Source organism: Sinocyclocheilus grahami, unplaced genomic scaffold (assembly GCF_001515645.1).
Source record: "Sinocyclocheilus grahami isolate Dianchi unplaced genomic scaffold, SAMN03320097.WGS_v1.1 scaffold203.1, whole genome shotgun sequence".
Classification (NCBI taxonomy): Eukaryota; Metazoa; Chordata; class Actinopteri; order Cypriniformes; family Cyprinidae; genus Sinocyclocheilus; species Sinocyclocheilus grahami.
The window spans coordinates 1,823,398-1,844,615 of NW_015505382.1; the positions used below are offsets into that span (position 1 = coordinate 1,823,398).

Genomic DNA, 21,218 nt, shown 5'->3' on the forward strand with positions numbered 1-21,218 from the left:
TGACTCTCTCAGGAAATATGAAAAGGAAATATGCGTTATTACTGTCTCAAGCTTTTTGTTTGTGTCTACTACATATTTTGTGACAAAAGCTTCTTGAGGGGAAGTGCTCGAGTATTGGTGATGTCCAAACATTAATGCAGCCACATCGTCATGCTGTTATCGTACAGATGAAATGCTTGTTTGTGGGTCTGACAATTATTTGCTTTGGAGCAGAACCTCCATCTTGTGTTTCTTTCAATTTCCTCTAGTCATGCTCCTCTGGGGTATTCCAGAAAGCAGGTTATGTGACATACCCGGATAAGTTTAGGGATAAGGAAAAGGATAACCTCAACCTGCATATCCAAAACCTGGTAAAAGGTAAGAGTTAAAAAAAAAATTACCCCCACATGCATTTTTGGAACCAATAACCATGACTAAGAAACGTTTGGGTTAATAAACGGAGAGTTTGGGGTTTTATGTGATGGTAAGTTAACCCTGCTTTCTAAGGCACAGGGGAAAGGGCAAATGTCATCAATGTGAATGACTGTGTGTGTGTGTGGTCCAGTGTATTTCAGTCAGGTAAACATAATGAAACACTGGACATTATAACAGCCAAGAGCAAAAATGTATCATTCCCATTTTTGTTGTTAATGATCAATCTGATCATTAATCGTTAAGTAACAACTGCCGACTTCTCTGGTGTGTTTACATCTTATTTTGGGTGTTTATTTGGACTACTTTTAGTGCTTAGGTTACAACCTTTTGCTGAATTATTACACAGAAGATTATTTCTGAGATGTTATGTCATAATCATGTGTTAAAAAGCACTGCATGGTGTTAAATATAGGTACTCAATGTTTGAAGGTTCAGCTTGTACTATGAACAGGTCTCAAACATTTACTAAACAAATCCAGTGTAATATTCATCAAAAATATGGAAAAGTTTAGAATATGAGATCAAACTAAGAAGACAAACCATTTATGATAGTAAAGTGAGCCCACCCAAATCTTCCCATGTTTGGGCTCTCACCTTAACTTTGGGTGGGTTCCACCAGTGGTCTTTCATCACAGCTGCAACGCTCGTGTTGCTGGGCAGGAGGACCACACTGCTGCTAGCATCTCTACACGCCACCTCACACTCCTTTCCTGTTGGGCATCACAGACAGGTGTTATTTATGACAATGGTACATTGATATCTGCTTCAGGGCAAATAAAATTTACCTTTATGATCATTAAGAATGAATAAGCATTTTTAATTTTAAAACTAAAATAAATGACTTGAATACAAAATTGTATTCATTAATACATGTATTCAAAGCACATTAATCAAACATAAAGAAGTTTACACTGTAAGGCATAAAACATGCTTAACAAGTTTTAAGTGTGGAAAGGAAATTAAGTTAATTCATTAAATTAACATGATTCAGGTAAACTAATGTTTTAAAATCAAAAATACAGTAAAAACCATAATATTGTGAAATTATTGTGATTATCGCAGTTTAAAATAACATTACTCCAGTCTTCAGTGTCACAGGATCCTTCAGAAATCATTCTAATATGCTGATTTGGTGCTCAAGAAACATTTCTTATGAATGTTGAAAACACTTGTGCTGATTAATATTTATGTGAAAACAATGACCTTTTTTCAGGATTCTTTGATTACAAAACAGCATTCATTTGAAAAAGAAATATTTTGCAACATTATAAATGTATTTAATTTCATTCTTGATCAATTTAATGCATCCCTTTTATTAAAAAAAAGAAAACATACTAACCCTAAATTTTTAAATGATAGTGTAGCTACAAACATGAGGACAGTTTAAATAACTTGCACAGATTCTCTACAAACTGCTTCACCAAGACTGTAATTAACCTGACAGATAAAACCAAGTGAGATAGTTGTTTTAATAGCTACTATACTGCCCCACAAAAACAAGACACATTAACTATATATTTAGTCACAATTGAGTTATTACCAAAAATCAGCTCTTCAATACAATGTGACAGATGCTTTGGACTCAAAAAATCTCTGATTAAGAGAGAATTTGAAATCGAATTAAAAACATGTTGTTGTAGTTGCACCGGCCCTTGTGGCAATGTTGAGAATGCAGTGCATACTTGTGTGTGCAGTGTGCTTTGGGCCTAAGAAGTGAAAAGCAGATAGGCAGAGACCTATGCCGTGTCCGTCCTTGCAGTTGAGATGGATAGTTGGGCTGAGATTTTGTGGAAGGGAACACTGGCCTGTCAGGTTGGGGCAAAGACGGAAAGAACCGGTCCAGTTCCCGTCCTTTCTGCAGCGGATCACGTTGGTGGAAGGACCCTGGAGAAAAGGCCAACATTTCTATTAATCATCATAAAGGAAGCTCACTAACCATCACCACTTGGCAAAAAAATTTATGTGGTTGAATGTAAGGGTGGAGGCCAAGAATGGGCATGACCTTATGGTCAAGCTGTCCATATTATGCATTAGAAGCTGTGTAACTGACAAATGAAACAAAGCACATGTAAAATGCAAGATCAGTCTACCAGTCAAGCTGCTGACGCAGAGCAATCGTGATGCTTAAAAGTGAGTGATAGGGTGCGCATGATGAATGGAAAGCGCTGTAGACAGTAATGGGAGGTGACTGAGATGTTGATGGTGGAAAAAAGAAAACAAGGAGAGGAGAGAGAAGAACACGACAGACCTGCTTGCAGCGGCTGAGCTGTCTCACCGTGTGGTTAGCCCTGTTGCAGTCGATCCAGCAGTCGCTGTTGAACTGAAAGCCATTTGTGCACTTGTAGGTACCGTGGAAAATGGGAGGAGGCGGCTCACATGTGACTGCCACACACTCACCCGACTGCCAGGTTCCATCCTCCGTACACTGCCGCTTAAACGCACGCCTGTGGTACATCACAGGCACTGCCCTGCAACACGTTCATTAAGACAATGAGAGATATAGAAGATCGAGCAGAATCGTAGTATTTGAATACCTGGAAGGCTGGAGTACACTGCACCAGTTTTGCCCAGCTTTTTGCACTGATTTCCAGGATGAAAGAATCACAGTCTGCAGATTTTGGGTAGTCGGATTTGATAGATTTCACAGAAAATGATTTAATGTATGATGGGGCCAGATTTTTATACTTCAGTCTATGATTCCATCCAGTGTGTTTGTGAGATTGTTGTATTTGGAATTACTTCAACGTCTGGTATTCGTGATCTTCAGTCGTTTAGTGTATGATACTTAGTGTTTTTTAATCCAGATTTTAAAAGTTGTGTAGTGTATTCCAGCCTTAAAACAGCGTTTAATAATTGACTGTTCTCAGAATGAAAGGTTCATGGACCATCCATTGTAAGTTCATGGACCATCTGATGAATACTGCACTCAAAACTGGCAAGCACTGTCCAAAATGACAAGCTCTAATCTGGTTGGCTGCCTTTCCACAACTTCTGGGAGTCAGGGTGAGTCAAATTAACACCAAATGGATATCCATTCATCCTTCTTCCAAACCGCTTGTCATACATAGGTCACAGGCCAAGTAAATATCCCAAGTAGAATATGAAAAGACTGTATATTGCACTTTTCGGAATTACATGACATATTTGGTATTAATTACATTTAAACGCACAGAAATTCTGATCAAAGTCCCATTTCCGTTCACTTTGAGTTAAATGACATATAAAAACCAAACTAACTGTAGATGGTTTCTTTACATGTTGGTAACAAAGTCGCTTCCTGTATAAATGGGTTGTTTTTGGCCAGAATAATCTAAATTTGACATTTAAAGTGGATCAGATTTATGACTATAGTCAAATGTCTGGCTACGCGTGGCTACGTGAGTAATTAACCAACAGGGTAAATAATGTCTACGAAATTATCCAAGCTTTCAAACAACTGATACAGCCCTGAGTATTCAATTGCCAAAACATCATTAACTAAATCTGCAATGCAGTAAACAAGAGGACGATACAGTTCGAATACGGGACTCATTAAAGTTAAGTAATGTAAGTCATAATTATGCATTTAGGTCCGTTTAGTGGTGTCTCACCTCTTGGGCTTGTTTATGTGGGGCACATGGTAGCCAGGCTTGCACTTGTACTTGCAGAAAGACCCAACTTTGAGGCCTGTGGCATTGCAGCGTTTGGTCTGCAGGACAGCGTTGGGTACAGGAGGAGGGACCGGACAGCGCAGCTCACACAGAGCCTCGGGGAAGGACCACATGCCATCCTCCATACACGTCAGCACGTTATTACTTCCTGCGGAGACAGACAAAGAAGAGGACAAAGAAACAGGACAAGCTGACTTCAGATCTAAAGTGAACCTACTTCAATTTGATGTAAAACACGGGACTGTTTTCTCAGTGTGCATTGTTTTTTGTAGTTGGGGTCAATACTACATTTGGCATTTTACAGCGCTGACCTCTCAATCCCAAGGGCCTTTAGTTTTAGGATGTGTCAGGGTCTACCCACCCACTAACTGAGCCGGCTCCCGGCACTGAAAAGTGCACTTCTTGCCGTAGGTGGTTCCTTCAGAGAACTCAAAGATAGCCGGGTGCACGTGGTACTTGTCAGGCCGCCCGCAGTCCACAGGTTCACAGGTCACCTGCTTGTTCCATTTCCCATCCGCACAGGTGAGGATCACCGTGGATTCAGACTGTTGCGAAGGAAAAAACAAAGGCAATAGTTCAAAACATGGGAAAAGAACATTTTGTTTTCTCTAGATCAATTCACTGCAACCGCAACAATCCGTCCGACCAGACCATATCAAATAATACACTGTTTCAATAACACTATATAGACAAAAAATACAACTAAATGAAATGAAATGTATTTATGTATCTCTTGGTGAAAGGAAACAGTGGGAAGCTAACAGTCTGAGTGGGTGATAATAAAGGGCTTGGGTACAGCATATAAAGCTGTCAGAACTGAAGGCAGAGTGAGTCAGAGGTCATTTCTGCTGTTTTACAAGTCAAGTCTGACCTGTGTGATGTCTCCAAAGACATCTGTGGTAATAGCAGAGCCACAAACCACACACATGCCCGACCCCCCATAAGAACAAAACAATGAAACTTTCTGTCGAATCACTGCCATGACATAACGTGACTTGTGTTTCATTAGTGATTTGAAACTGATTTTCTGTTGGAAAACCCTGAACGAGTCCAAGTGCACCAAGCCCAGTTCCGTGAAAATGAGACTGACGAAGCAGATCCTCATTTTCACATGAGAGTAAAGTTACAAATTGTCACGAATTCATGATTGTTCATACACTTACGGTAAATTACAATAACCTTGGTGCTGAACACTAACATTTATAACGAACTAGCTGGTGTTTTTAAGGCAATGTTGACAGTAATGGCAGTATTTCCCGCTCCTGTTGAACATCCATAGGTAATTTTGCTTGATTTATTACAAAAAGGACAAATTCATTTATTCCAGCATGAGAACGATCCCGGTCATAGAAAGTATGAGTCCTTCCTCTAACCAAGGAAGGCACTGCATATTTCAAAAGGTGCATGAGAACATAGTAAAAAAGTAGTAAAAAAGTGAGAGTCCTTACTCTCTCTTTCTCTCTCTCTCCTCACTCTGTCAAAATCCAGTCCAACAATGAAGACTAGCTGGCCTATAGTTTATTTGGACTATTTAGTTGTCCTTGTCTCTTGAGTAATATGCAGGGGCATTTAATGACCTCTTATCAACTCAATACATAAATCCCTGCTTTTATTAACACAAATCCCTTACTGTGCCTGCAAACAACCAACGAATCAAACTGTACTGTGTACAAAGCAGGAATAACCGTCATGAATTTGTCACCAGCAGCACAACACTGCATTCTTCTACTAGTTCCTTAATGTATCTTCAAATGTGTGAACCATGTAGAAAGTTTGGGCTTTTATTGCACGACAGCAAATTTAAGACTTTTCTTAGCCAAACAAATGATTGTGATCTAACATGGTATGGGTTATGAAACTGTTGTAATTTTTGTGTGTGGTATTAAGCATTAAGTAAAAAGTGATGTTTAACATAAACCATACCCAGTGGCTTGGACACGGGCCATAGGTGGGCTTAGAGTCCAGACTGTTTTAATGAAGCACAGAGTAAAACATGCACTTCTCCACAGATTTCTCCTTTTGTTTATGACAAGTGATGAAAGCTGGTTGGTTCCAAAAAAAAAAAGAAGAAAAAAAAAGACGTTAGCTATGTTTATTGAAACAATATTTGTAAAGCCAAAAGTTTTTGCTGGCAAGGCACAGATTATTGTGGCAAATGTGCTTTAATGTGCATCCACAAAACAAAACATCAAGATGTACGAACAGCTTTTTTGTTGCTGCTTTACTGTGACCCAGGCCATCTTTTTTTCTTTCTCTCGTCTCTTTTTGCTTTATTTGAAATTACAGATTTAAATGGGCTGGAATGTGGTAAGCTTATCTAATGTTCTGTACCCTCTCAGGAAATGTACCAGCACCTAAAACTGAGCAAAGCAGCGGGAAGCATTTGAAATGCAATCCAGACACAGTTACAAAACACTTTTTGCCCCCTTCTTTCCCTCTTCCTTTTCTTGCGCTGAAGCTCTTATTGAAAACAGCTCACCATGGAAGTGTGAGCCTTGAATATTTGAGGTGAATATATATATATAAACAATGAGAAAAAAAGCAAAATACATAAGACCACAGTAAGCACAACAATAAACTAAGCAAAGCTAAACAAACAAAGAAAAGCAAACAAAAACTAAGCAGAGCCAAAAGTTAAACTAAGCAAAACAAAATGAAAACAGAGCAAAAATGTAAAAACAAAAATAACAGACAAAAACCAAACTACGTTAAAACAAACTAAGCAAAATAAATTAGGCAAAAAAAATAAACTAAGTGAAGCAAAAGCTAAAACTGAATAAAGAAAAACAAACAAAAATAACAAAACAATAAAATGAAGCACAATTAAAGACAAAAATAAAAACAGACAAAAAAGCAAAGCAAAAGCTAAACTGACCATAAAACAATATGACAAAAATAGCAAACAAAAATAAATGAAGCAGAAGCTAAAAGTAAAAAACTAAGCAAAACAAAACAAAATGAAGCAGAACTCATACAAAACAGAACAGAACAAAAACAACAACATGTCACAGTCTTCAGCCGGTGTGCCCAGGAGGGCCACCAGATGACTGTGTTCTGGGAGCACATGGCTTGTGTTGTGTTTGTCTGTTGCCATGTGCTCTCTCCTGTCTATTGTCTGGCCCCTCCCATCTTGTTACCTCGTTATTGCTTGTTGTTTGTCATTTCTCCGATCACAAATGCAGACATGGCTTTATGTTTACGCAGCGCGATGCAACGCGTAAAAAGACAGTATAAGTCATTATAATCAGTAATTATGTGTCACAGTCTTCAGCCGGTGTGCCCAGGAGGGCCACCAGATGACTGTGTTCTGGGAGCACATGGCTTGTGTTGTGTTTGTCTGTTGCCATGTGCTCTCTCCTGTCTATTGTCTGGCCCCTCCCATCTTGTTACCTCGTTATTGTTTTAGTTGCTCCACCTGTGTCTCCCTCGTTAGCCTCCTCGTTTGGTTCCTATTTATTCTCCTTGTGTCTGCCGTCCTGTGCTGATCCGTCATTTCTCATTGTGTGTGTTTCGTGTCTGCATGTGTGCAGCTTTAGCTCTGCCTGTCTGTTTTTCCCCCTCGGGGTGGTTTGAGTTTGTTTTTGTTTCATTTTTTACCAAAATAAAGTACCATTTCTCCAGCGATTGAGTCCTCGCTTCATCTCCCCGCACGCACCGTGACAGAACAACAACAACAAAGCAAAGCTAAACTGAGCACAAGACAAAAGACAAAAAGGATAAAACTAAATTAGGTAAAGCAAAAGCTAAAAGTAAACTAAACAAAATGAAAAGCAACTTAACTGTTTATGAAAAAGTCTCATTTGACTTCATGTTAGGGCAGCAATGTAATAAAAGACCTCATATCACTGGCTCAATAAAATCCCAAACAGAACGGTAGTCACAATCTACTCAACATCTCCCCCTAGGGTCAGAGAGACCGCCGTCTGTGTCATAACAATGCCAAAGAGCGTGCTAGTCCACATACCTGGCTTCTTTATAAAACTTGTGAGAGGCTACAGAAGTACATAAAAGTGTCATCTAACTTTCCCTGCCCAGACATCTCTGGCTCTCTCAAAGCCATTTCAAAGCTCAATGGCAGCTTAGACACGAGGTTTATTAGCCGGCACTGGCTACATTACAGGAGCAGTAAAAGAAATGACCACAGTCACATGGGCTGTGTGGGACGAAAAAGAAAACATAAACTGTTGTGGTTGAACAGAAGAAACACACACATGCAGGGGGCTGTTTAAATGCCCACCTGTATGGTGCGTAATCCGTGTCGCAGGCTCAAACGAAAACATAAACACACGCCGCTCCTGCTTGGAAGTTATATCATGACGGGTCGTTCCTTCTGTTGAACATAGGGGAAGGGGACTGCCGTCACATCGGGGGTGGCAAGTTGCGGAGGGGGGAAGAGGGGTGTCTGCGTGCGGAGTTTCCTTCTTTTAAAACTTTACAGCTGCTGATTCCTCCTCCACTGAGTATTTAACTACCACTGACTACTGTGCCTAATTCAACACAGATGCCTCGGTTGGCTTTTCTTCTACACCCCAGCACCATCCTGTGTTTCTCTCTCCGCACACTCACACACGCACGAATACATAGTAACACGTAAGCAAACACGCTTGACACACGTACGCACACACACAAACACGCATAAGCGCTAGAAAAAAAAAACAAGAAGAGGAAAAACAGGGGGTAAAGCAAACCTCGAACTCTCTGCTTCCCTCTGCTCTGTTGAAATGTTGTTTGCCTAACAGTGATTTCAGGACATGCTCTGCTTTCAATAACACCTTGGCAAAAACAAGCGGCCGGCAGCCAGGAAGCTGCGGACACAAAGACATGACACTGTAGTGGTGCTTGTTGCTGTAGTTATCTGCTCCCAAAACTGTCCTCCGTTCATGATGGGTTGCGAGATTATAACCCTCGATGCTTGGCTTGGCCCGCAACCTTATAAACACACATTTATCTCTGTCTGTAACAGCTCCTAATGTTGTTTTTTTCAATAGGACTGTATTGGCACCCTCTCAATGATGTTACGGTAACAGGTTAATGATGAAATGGCTAATTTGTCTCTGACTAAAGCCTTTAGGAACACACATTATGAGCTCCCTGGAGATGGCTGATAAACTGTAATGACTGTGCTGGGATCAGCACTTTCGCTCTGTAAAGGTACGAGGGATCCCTCGCACTGCCATCATCAGCTCTCCTGCTCACACGCAAGCGAGACTTGGAAATCCATCAGGCCAATTTCTTTTTAACCTTTAGACTAAATGGTAACATTTTTGTAGGGTAAACTCTGGAGCTGTCATAATATCATTTCTAAACAAATGCCCATTTACAATCACATGCACGTTTTGATATTATTTAATCTACTGTACAGGGGCATCATGCACTCTCATTTTTGAGGGGGCATGTGAGGAGGGGGGGGGGGGGGGTGTTGAGTGAACAATACACCGCATTTTAGCGATGACTAATCAGAACACCTCTGATTGGCCATTGCATTCATAAGCTCAAAAGAATCGTGTGTGATTGGTTATAATGCAGCGCTGTAAAAAATGCGTCTGTATCTTGCTCAGCGCCAGCCAGCGAACGCAGATTTGAATTTAGCAGCTGATAATATGATGCGCTGAATCATGCTGGTGTGATTGTATCAAATATAGAAAATATTATTTGACTATTTTTTGTCTTTTGGAAGCTGCATTCAGAATAAAATATCAATATTAGATGAAAAAATAACTGAAACATAAATAAATTACTGAAAATCTGAAATATTGTTTTGGCAACTAACCGAAATAAAATATGTTTAATTACTAAAACTACTAAAACTGAAATAAAAATAAAGTTAAATAGATACATTTAAAGAATAAAACAATAATAAAACTGACAAAAGCACAAAATTCAAATTAACGTGAAAACTGCAAATATAAAAATACAAGCTAATTTAAAATATTGATAAATATTCTAATTATACATAATACTAAAATAACGTTGCATTGAATGGGACTGTTTTAAAGATTACATCAAATACTAAACAATATCACAAAAGCCATGAGGTTTAAACACTGCACAATGAGTAACTGTGGGTGCATTTTAAACAGATAAGTGATGGTAAAAGGAGGGTAATGTTGTTTCAGAAATCAGTATATTGATTTCAATTTTACATTGCTGTGCTATAAATGTAGCACTACTACAGTTACAGTTTGGGTAACAGTCGTGGCCATCTTTATGAAAACTCTCCCCTCTTACCTTACATAACCGGACCAGACATCTCCCCAATGGCCCTCGAAGCCCCCAACCCCGGACCCCAATGTGCACCGCTGTTAAATAAGCCGAGCCCTCCCAAAAGCAGAGAAAAACTGTCTGCTGCCTTTCCTTCCAAATGCGTAATAACTCACAGGCCAAGCTTCTCAGTCGACTGCGGCTGCTGGCAGAAACCCACCCAACATACAGTAGAGCCCAAGTGCTCACAAAGAACACACAGCACTTTCTCGTCTTTTCTGTTTTTACGTTTGCATTTTCCCTTTTCTTTCTTCCCCTTGTTCTCCTTCTGTCAATATCACAAGAGAACAAGCACTGGAAAACTGAACAGAGTTGTTTTTGAAAGACCAGAGCTGCAAATGGCCCAAAACGTTCTTTGTGAATGGGTGGGGTGAAGGATGGCCGAGGGCTTGTGGAGTTAGTACAGCGCAAAACACTTGGCCAGGTGGAGTGGGATAAAGGATTGCCATTGCTACCACTGGCCTTTTGTGTGGGGGACCGGGGTCAATGGGTTGCAGTAATCACTGCTTGTTGCTTAGCGAGGGTGTACTGGGCCGGCAGATCTGCAGTGCCGCTGATCCGTGGCTGTGCCTTAAACTGAGTCCTCGGGGAGTGCGGTGGCGGCTGAGCATGGTGCGCTACTGTTTTGAAGTCAAATAGACTCAAACAAATTGCATCCTGACCGACTACACTCTGACACTTTCTTCACACGTTCAAGCAGTGGTGAACCAGAAAATGCAAGTGCAATTAACAGATGTGCATGGCACACACACGCAAGAAACAAGCAGACCTTCATGAACACGTACACATGCAGACACAGATACCAGACAGAGCCTTGGGAATGGACTTTTTGATACTTTTATGACATTAAAGGACAAAAACATTTAACTAGTGAACTGTTCAGCTGCATCAGGTCTGACAAACTCTATACCTGAATCTGAACCTGAAAGCTGAATACAAGTAAAGTGAGTCGCTTTTCGACATTTATCTCAATACTTTACATATACTCACCCTAATTACACACGAGTCAATGGCTGAACTCAAACTGAATACATTCAAGGGACTGTCCATAAGTCACTGAATCACAATTTGTGATGTCCTAACAAAAAAGTAGTTCCACAAAAATATTAAGCAGCACAACTGTTTTCAACATTGATTCAAATATAATAATGTTTCTTGAGCCCCAAATTAGCAAATTAGAATGATTTCTGATGGATCAAGCGACAGTGAAGACTGGAGTAATGTTGCTGAAAATTCACCCTTGCCATTATAGTAATAAATGAACACATTAAAATGGAAAACCGATATTTAAAATTGTAATAAGCCGCTAAAAAATGGCCAACCTTGCATTTATTAGTACTACTACAGTATTTCTAATAACAAAATACATATGTAAATTATTTTTAAATGAATCATTACAAAGAACTGTACAAAAGGATCAAGTTTGTTTGGAAATTTCCAAAAGCAAGACAAACACCACTGATGTTAAATCACAAAAGGATGCAGCCATATGCTGAGGGGAAAAAGGGGCATGTGCGTGTTAGCCAGACAGTGATTTCTGGAAGGAAACTTCCTTTCCATCACTCACAGATGACTTTTGAGGTTACTGTTCAGTCAAACTGTTTTCTAGCCTATTACAATAACAACAACAACAACAACAAAAATTCTTCCAGTCAGAAGGGAGGGTGAGAGTGAGAGTAATGTTTATGAAAAATCTACAGCTTCTCTTTTATTTGAGCAACATGGACCATTCCAGCAGTTCCAGGCAGAGAGAAAGACATAAAAACAACATCAAGCCAATAACAGAATGTCCACTGGCCTGAGCGCCAGCAATTGTGACCATTCACTTACCGTCTCACAGTTTGGTTAGCAAACCCTATGTAAGCCATAAATCTTTACTGCTACTTTCTCTGTATGTGGTCAGGGCATGAGTCAATGATTATTGTTTAATGTAATATAAACCGCTGTGTGTGCGCCAGAGTGCCTGTGTATGTTTGTGTTGTGTGCTTCTCTATCAAACCTGGTCAAAATACTTGGCAAAAAATGTAAGACACAGAGAGTACAGCACACACACATACAGTATAGCCTCCACAAATACACATTCAAAGGCAATTAACCAAACTGTATTACCTGTGTTTTAATGATATCGTCATCTCGCTGTATCTTCAGTGTATATCCTCGGTTGCAGGTGATAGTACAGCGAGCTCCATTGAAGTATCCAGGACTATTGCACTTCATCTCTGCATTACTGACCATTGGCTTCTGACATTCAATGGCGTCACATGAGTAATGAACGCAACTGAGGGATTACAGAAAGAACTTACATTATGACAGTGTCAAATCAGTTCTACTGTACAATTAGTTTACTTTAACACTCTTGCATTATGAAAGCAAATCTGGGCAACATTGGAAATAAATTAATCAGATTAATCATCGATTTTTAATTATTGATGATAACAAAACAACACAATAAATAATAAAAATCTAAATACAAATGCAAAACATGCATCAGAATTTACTCTATAGTAGTCAAACCATATATTTTCTGCTGTTGTACGATTTTGTTATTTAACAGGAAAACAAATGTATGCAATCTCTTATACCAAACAAATCATTTATTTCACTATAAATGTGTTTAAATTAAAGTTTGTAAGTTTTGTTACTAACAATTGTGAATCATATTTAATGGGTGAAAAACAAAAGCTTTGCTGATGACTGTGAGGATATAGCGTGACCAAGAAAATGCATTTTATTGGTTTTGGTTTAAAGTCAGTCCTTTATTATTAATCATTTCACTGCCATCTTTTATGCATCATGTGCTTGTAAAGTGAAGTAAACTGATTTATTATATAACATTGTGCAATAGGGGATTAAATAAATGTGTCATCAACATATCTTCAAAACTTGTCACTACTGCAATAGACATCATAACAAGACACACACACACACACACAAATTCAAATAGTATAATTACAGATCTAAGACCACATCTAAGCGCAGTGGACTGGCAAAACGTTTAGTCTCTACACTGACATGAGGAGAGCAATGCTAAATTTATTTCCTCACCTTTGGCCCATGGGGTTATAGATTTCATTGCTCTGGCATCCGCTGATAGTGATGGGGTCAAAATATTGAAAGGAGCGCAGCCCAACACCTGAGATGGCCACCAGAGGAGAGCTGAAGCTCACTATAATGGCTTTTGTCCGGTAGAAAGCCACGCTCAGGTCATGACTCACAGGAATCACCAATGGATTGTTCCGGCAGCTCAGCCTCCAGTCCCCTACAACCATCCAGCCGTCGCCAAATATACAGCACAAAAATCACCTATCAGTAAAAGGTGCGTTTGAAATGTTATTGAGATTGGGGTGAGACTGACCGAGAGGGTGGGTTTGCTCCTTAGTGTCCACCAGCTGAATAGTAATGTTGTGTTGTCTCTGGTCGATGTCGGCTGTTCCGTCTGCAGCCAGGTGGATAATGACCGCGGCAGCCACCATAGGATGGGCATAATAGGCCTTTTGGGAGACAAAAAACAAACAAACTCACTGACAGTCGGTTCTATCATTGCTAATTGTGACTTTACCAAGTGACATGTGCTACTGGATCAAAATCTTGTATTGATCAAACACAGCAACAAACTTATTTTTAACCCCAATCTTAGTCCTAACCGTTAACTACTCTAAAATTGTGAGGGAAATGAGATCCAGGGTTCTACACCTATTGCCCAGTGTGGTTCCCCTGACTCACCCAGTTATTTGTGATTACTGGAGTTTATAGAAATTGTGCTTACAAAGAATATTCAACCAGAAAAATGTATATTCACTATAGAAATATCCAATTTCAAATTTGAAAATTCTCTAAAGTTCATAGGTTTCCCATGACTATTGGAAACCTGTAGATTGATAAGAAAGCTGTTTCAGTTTAAATTAGTTTATAAGAATGTTGTTTCAGGAATATGTACTACTTGGTGAAGTCCCATGATCATGTTTATGCACCTGATGACATCAGTCATGACATCAATCTGTTCAACTGAAACCAAAAAAAGACATTAGCATGGTTAGCCATCTCTTACCTTCAACCAATATTGTGAAATCCAGCTGTGCTGCTGAGACTCCTCACAGGGAAACCAAGCATACTGAGACACGCCATGTGACAGGTCAAACACCTTCGACTGACAGCTCTGAGCAAACAAACAGAAGAGATATTTACTGTTTTCCTCTTCCTTAGTTAAACTCATGAACAGGCTCTTTTCTTTGCCATTTTTTTTTAAAGAAACCTCTACATTTATTTAACAAGGATGTGTCAAATTGATTTGAATTGATTGAACTGATTTGAATCGATTGAATTAGCCTTACAAGTGGCCAGGTTAAAGCCAGTGAAATCCGGGTGAACAGGGTGAACTGACCTACTACTCTCTTGAGCGCAAACCGCAATGAGACCAAAACTGGCCTGAACTCTAGCGACCGCTGAGTTACAGAATTGCTCCCATGAAGACATTTGACTCTCTGTGTGAGAGTGAAGTTTACCAATCATAAAAGTTGTTTTTCTGACTTTAAGGGCAGCTTAGGACATTTTAATCATAAAAAAAAAACTCAAAATGACCTTTTTTTACCTTTATTTTTTATTTAAATTTTTCCTAATTTCCATCAAGTCCCTATTTAGATGGAAAATTCACCCAGTTTTCAAGTAAAAGCCTCTTTCTAATAGACCATTTTAAATAAATGCTGATCTAAATGCCTTTCTTAGTGGTATTTTAACTGAACTGCTAACTCCAAGTCAAAGTCTTCTAAACTCTTCGCCCTTGTTTCACGGTGAATTGCGTCGAGTGTATTTCATTTCACTGTAGAATAATGTGACAGAGAACCCCACCCCTGAACCCAACTGTGGGGTGACAGTGTTGCAACGCTAGGTGACACTGGAGAGCTGCACGCTTCCTCACAGAGTGAATTGCACTAATTATGTGCTCAATGTTTGTGTATGTGTAACAGCAGCGGGAGCAGATCAGGGCAGCAGTCTCCTATCCCTGCACAATAGATGTCCCCAGGATTTTTGGGGTGGCATGCAGAGGGTATTTTCTGCGTGGTCAGCAGTACAGGTGTGCCGCTAACTCTCTGGCCTTTACACTGACCTCATTTCCCCTTCAAACATTTATCTCTCCATTTAACATCAATTCAAGTTGAGCTTCAGGGTGCTTCAAAGTTCAAGTTTTTCAAATTAATTTGAACTTCTACAAATGTAATGCAAAAGTAAAAGTACTATAGATAAGATATTTTCTGTAATTAAGTTCTCATTTGCCTCATTAAAATGAGTTACTATGAGTTTATTACAATGAAATCATTTTTTGTATCTTATTAGCATGTGTGTGTGGGTCTAAAATATCACTGATCGAGATATAGCTTTTTAATGTTTTGAATTTGTTGTTATTATTATTCTGTTTTCATTTTAATTGAAGTTTTTGTAATGTTGTGTGTTTTTGTAAGTTTTATTCGTTTTATTATTATTAATATGTCCATATAGATTTTATTTCAGTTTTTACTTTTAGTTATTTCGATTTAAACTAAATAAATGTTACCCTGGCTACTAGTTTAAATGTTTTTTTTTTACTGTATTTCAGGTAATGTTTATTTTTCAAGTAATGAATGTGTTTTTATGGTTTTAGTTACTAAAATGACAAAATAGTATATATGTAAGTATTATAGTTAGATATTAGTTTTTTTTTTTACTTGGAAATTGGCTATAACATTAAATAAAAGGATAAAATAAAGATATTTTTGTGATTTTCATGGAAATTGCACATTGTATACTCATAAACAATGACTTTTGCAGTGCAGTAAAATGTATAACAGTTCATTCTTGGCCAGTAATAGTTTTTTTTGTTTTTTTTAATTGAAAACATTTCAGCAGTTGTTCTTACATTTCACATGTACATAATCTTTCTGGACGGAAATTAATTTGTCTCTCGAAGTGGAATCATCTTACCGTTCACAGATCTAGAGGTGATGTAATATTACATGAATTAGACTAAGAGACTGGCAATTCACTTCATTCACTACTCGAAGACAGCTCTGCAGGGAGAGAGCTGACTGGAGCAGGGGATTCATAACATCTTTTTCATCTCTAAATGCCTTATAAAATTTGAATGAAACCATTACAAAATTAGCCGCAAAACTAGAGAATTCTAATGTAATGCTTAAAAGAGTAGATACTTAGAAAGGGAGTATGGGGTGAAAAAATAGAATGAGAGGATATTCGTTTCTGCACTCCTGGCTTAGTCTCATGAGATTCCTCTCTCTCGCGCGCTTTATCGCGCTCTTTCAGCACGCCACAGTAACCTCAGTGACACCGTTCCCTCCATTGAGTCAAGTACACTAATGTACGCAGCCTGTCCTGCAACTCTGTTGGCCGCTGTGCCACACAATAAGAGAAGAAGCAATTAGTCATTCCGATACGCTGCTAACATTGATCACCAACTGAAACACTTTAGCTGTTTCCAACTTGAACGAGGCCTTGATTTACATTCATATAAAATACTTGCAAAGAGAAACTCCACACAAAGGTGTATTGGCAAGACTATTCAAAGTCATCGTAACCTATGTGCCACCATTTCCCATTACGAGCCACAATACGCATTTTCTAGCAACAATGAGGTTCAAGCTCAACTGTGAAAAATGGCCATTTCTCAGTGCCATAAATCCTTAGGTTGCACACAGCGTGATAGGAATAGTTTTGTGACATGATTAATTCAGGAGCTTGCACGATTTCGGGCGCAAGAGACTCGCGCTCCACAAACATCACGAGAGCGGGGAGAGGAGGAGGAGAAGTGGCCAATAAGATTGTAAAATTACAAATGTATCATGCTGAAATATCCAGGGAGTAAAACAACACACCTTTTTTAGACGTCCCTCAGAAAGAGCCAATTCTTTACTACTTCCATGTGTGAAGGGTTAGAGCAGTGTCTCAAATCTCTCCTTAACAGAATCTGCTTCTCAGCCGTTTATTGCGAAAAACTGCAGTTCAGTCTGACTTCATCGTCGATATAAACATCATATTTTAGATCTGAGATTTTTCTAAAAAGAGCCACTTTTACCAACAAAATTTGAAATGTTGCCTCGGTAACTAACAAAAAAAAAGTTGAAGCACAAAAATGACTAAACCTGAAATAAATATAAATTAACCTTAAATATAAAAAACTGATAAAAAAAACCTAAGAAAATTACTAAATATTAAACTCAAATAAAACCAACAAAAATGATAATAGTATAAAAATAATACTAAAATAACACTTACATGATGTCATGAACTTTTCATGGGGGCTTCAACACATCCTACACAACGTATGTGCAGATGTGCTGGTATGCTTGTAAAAGTGCTCACCTTTGTCACTGCAGGATATCCAACAGCCACCTCCGCTGGACAGTGTATCTTCTCCTCATTGGACACCTCCACCGCAGTGGCCCACTGATCCAGGAAGCCGCTCGGAGTATAGAGACCACAGTCCCTTATGCTCACCTCCCGCTCAAAGTCCTCACACACACCATCACCATCGTAGAAGTAACATAAGCTGGGCTCATCTTCAGAGGAGAGAGTTAGAGATGAACTGGTATGAGAGCAGTACTGAACCACTGCACCAAAAGCCCATTTAAAGTGCTGAGATCAGCAGACTGTTTGAGCTGGTAGCAGTTATTCATGTCCTTAACTTTATTTCAGCGGTTCTCGGACAATTTCAGGTGGCGGACGATTTCAGTAGTGAAACAATGGCAGACCACCTAAAACACTCTACCTATCAACCTTAAAGCAATTATCTATAATCCTTCTGGGGACTCTCCATAGGCGTAATGCTTTTTCTACTGTACAGACTTATTGTTTATTTTGACATGAAAAAAGAGAAAAACTTAAAGCTAATATGAATGAAAGCAAAATAAATTACACTTAAGCAATAGGAATAATATAAAAATAAAACAGGAGTCAGACATTTTACTTATTAGTATTAGAAAAAAAGCTGATATTTAATTTAGCTGAGTACAGAACATTCTGTTTACTTTGTCATACAGTAATGTCGTTTAGAGCACTCTTTGTTTTACTTGTCATTACTTCAGTGTTAATACGTGGCCCTTTTTTTACTGGCTAGTCATAAATCAACATTCATGATGACAGATTGATTATCTTTTATGAATGTACTTCATGTATCAGCAGCCCAGACGCCTTTCTAGCAAATTGACGACGTCAATTAAAATCCCACTACCATTATCAGATGAAGGACTTAATAAGAGGTCTAGCCTTTTAAAATGTCGATTTGTGTTGTTTGTTCTTTGTTTTGTGCCCTGATATGTCCCGTTCCTGTTTTTGCCCAGGCCCTGAGGTGTCAGCAAAATCTGAACGCGTATAGCTGACACTAAGGGAACACGCTTTGAATTGCAACGTTCTGTCACCTGTTCAGTCCAGCCATCCTGGTAATCAACAGAAACGAGGTGTCAATCATTGCAAACAGCAGTCAGGAAACAAGTTTGCAAGATGTGCACTTATCAAATCAAACACTCTTTCCCTGGCAAGCTACAAAACAATATTAACAAGGACAGACTATGTAAAGTTATAGGCATCCTCAGGCGCACAGCAGCCGCAGTACATCATTCAGAGGAAGCTACTATGTATAAAGGGCAGCAGGATCCATGCTGCACCTTGTCACATCCCGTCCTGTGCTAAAAAAGCTCAGGAAGTGTTTTATTAATACTGTGTTACCGTGTACGGTTCGCGTGACACATTCAAAACAGAGTGCTGGAAAATATCAAGAAGCGCAGGGTTGACGTAACCGTAGATCTTTGCCCTTCTGCTTGATCAGAGGTTTGTCTTGGGGTTCGTTCAACATAAATGTAAGTTGCACAAAAAACACTAAGCTGAGATAATACATTTTATTTCTGTCAAGTGTTATGCTGTTTTGGACAGAGTAACCGACCGAAAATTGAGACGTTGTTGAAAGTGACAGTAAGCTCCAACTTTCCACACACTAATGTAGCATAAGTAGAATGTGCCAAATGTCTGTGACTATTATTTAAAGGAATATTTAAATAGTTCTGCCAAAAGTTTATATTTCTCAGTGAAATGCACAAAATAAATTTTTGAACACTGCACTGGTTGCTCTTTTCCGTGCACTTACAATGAATAAATGAACAGGGACTAAGGATGTTCTACACTCTTAAAAATAAAGGTGCTTCAAAAGGTTCTTCAAGCGATGCCATAGAAGAACCATTTTTGGTTCCACAAAGAACCATTCAGTCAAAGGTTCTTTAAAGAACCATCTCTTTCTTACCTTTTTGTAATCTGAAGAACCTTCTTTCGCCACAAAGAACCTTTTGTGAAACAGAAAGGTTCTTCAGATGTTAAAGGTTCTTTATGGAACCATTTAGACAAAAATGTTCTTCTATGGAATCGTGAAGCACCTTTATTTTTAAGAGTGTATATTGGCAAAAGACATTATATCTTGATATTTTCAGAGATTTTTTGAGTGTGTTTTCCAAAATTTCACGAAAATGGATCGATTTCTTTAAATGTGAAATTAAAACCGCCAATAGCTTGTAACAAATCAGCGGCTGCATTAAAAAATGCATACTTGACAACTATATAATTGTAATAGTTTATTAAATTTATTAAAATAGTTATAGTAATTTCTGGTGAGATTCTGAAGAGCACATCCAATGGACAGGTTACTATGAGGCCACTGAGGAGGAGCTGTGAATGGCAGTGAAGTGATGAATTTGACACAGATAGGTCACATGACAATGAGAACATGACAAATTTAGTATGTCCAGATTACATCCATATTGCACACATTTATACCATACTGAATGTACTTTTGTAATGGTCGATAAGTAATTTCATATTCTAATAGAGTATGTGTTTTCAGATGCAGTCACTGTCTTAACGAGAGAGTCATTGAGTCATTAATTTAGTTGGTGGGTTCAAACCACTGATTCCTTCAGGAACAGAGCAAGTGTCATTATGAATGAGTCATTGGCTCATCTGATTTGTTCAAAAATGCAGATTCTTTTAGGAACCAAATATAAAACACCACTGTATGTTGCTCAGAAATGCACAACTGTTCTGCTGTGGCTTTGTTTTTTGCAGCGGACAGATCACAACAAAACAACGGTTAAGAATTAGAAGTACAAAACGAGGATTTGTAAAGAATGTCAGAGGATTTTGATATAAGCCAAGAGGAGACTGGTTTTCCTTTGCTAAAGTAAGGAAACTTTGCTTCCTTTGATCCTGTTAACAAACGTTGGTTTTCACGAGACTCACTGGCGCATGCGCAGCGCTGACCTCATATGTCATGCTCCCGGAACTGCTTCTGTGTACAACTGCTTGCGCAAGCTACATTAAAGTGATTATTACGTTTTGAATATGGATATTTTTCTTACAAAAACGCATCGATTCACTACAGAAGGCCTTTGTTCACCCCCCGGAGCTGTGTGAGACACTTTTTTTTTATGGATGGGCGATTTTTATTTAAGTTCTTTAGGACTGAAGCAATGCAACACTCGCTGAGTGGCATTAAACAGCTTGAAAGATCAAAGACAATTTTTAATATACAGTGGTGTGAAAAAGTGTTGGCCCCCTTCCTGATTTCTTATTTTTTTGCATGTTTGTCACACTTTAATGTTTCAGATCATCAAACAAATTTAAATATTACACAAAGATAATGCAAGTAAATACAAAATGCAGTTTTTAAATGATAATTTCATTTATTAAGGGAAAAAAGCTGTCCAAACCTACGTGGCCCTACGTGAAAAATTAATTGCCAATTAATAAATTGTTAAATCATGAAAGAACTGCAATTAACCACATTATTTTTAGAAAGCTGAGTTAAATTTCACAGTTTATACCAAGTGTAGAGAAACAAGCCGAAACTGATTGTCACACTAA

General features: G+C 38.7%; 1 protein-coding gene across 1 annotated transcript in view; it reads right to left on the reverse strand.

Moving 5' to 3' along the window:
- The window catches only part of LOC107595518 (pappalysin-1-like), a 93,705-nt gene that overhangs the window by 22,548 nt on the left and 49,939 nt on the right, over positions 1 to 21,218 (reverse strand). The window contains exons 10-19 of the mRNA XM_016285941.1: positions 17,676 to 17,872; positions 14,374 to 14,481; positions 13,681 to 13,816; positions 13,371 to 13,584; positions 12,435 to 12,603; positions 4,426 to 4,609; positions 4,005 to 4,212; positions 2,690 to 2,882; positions 2,151 to 2,298; positions 1,009 to 1,124 (exon numbers count right to left, since the gene is read on the reverse strand). Of these exons, the coding sequence (XP_016141427.1) occupies positions 1,009 to 1,124; positions 2,151 to 2,298; positions 2,690 to 2,882; positions 4,005 to 4,212; positions 4,426 to 4,609; positions 12,435 to 12,603; positions 13,371 to 13,584; positions 13,681 to 13,816; positions 14,374 to 14,481; positions 17,676 to 17,872 (1,673 nt within the window). The remainder of the gene's footprint in view (positions 1 to 1,008; positions 1,125 to 2,150; positions 2,299 to 2,689; positions 2,883 to 4,004; positions 4,213 to 4,425; positions 4,610 to 12,434; positions 12,604 to 13,370; positions 13,585 to 13,680; positions 13,817 to 14,373; positions 14,482 to 17,675; positions 17,873 to 21,218) is intronic.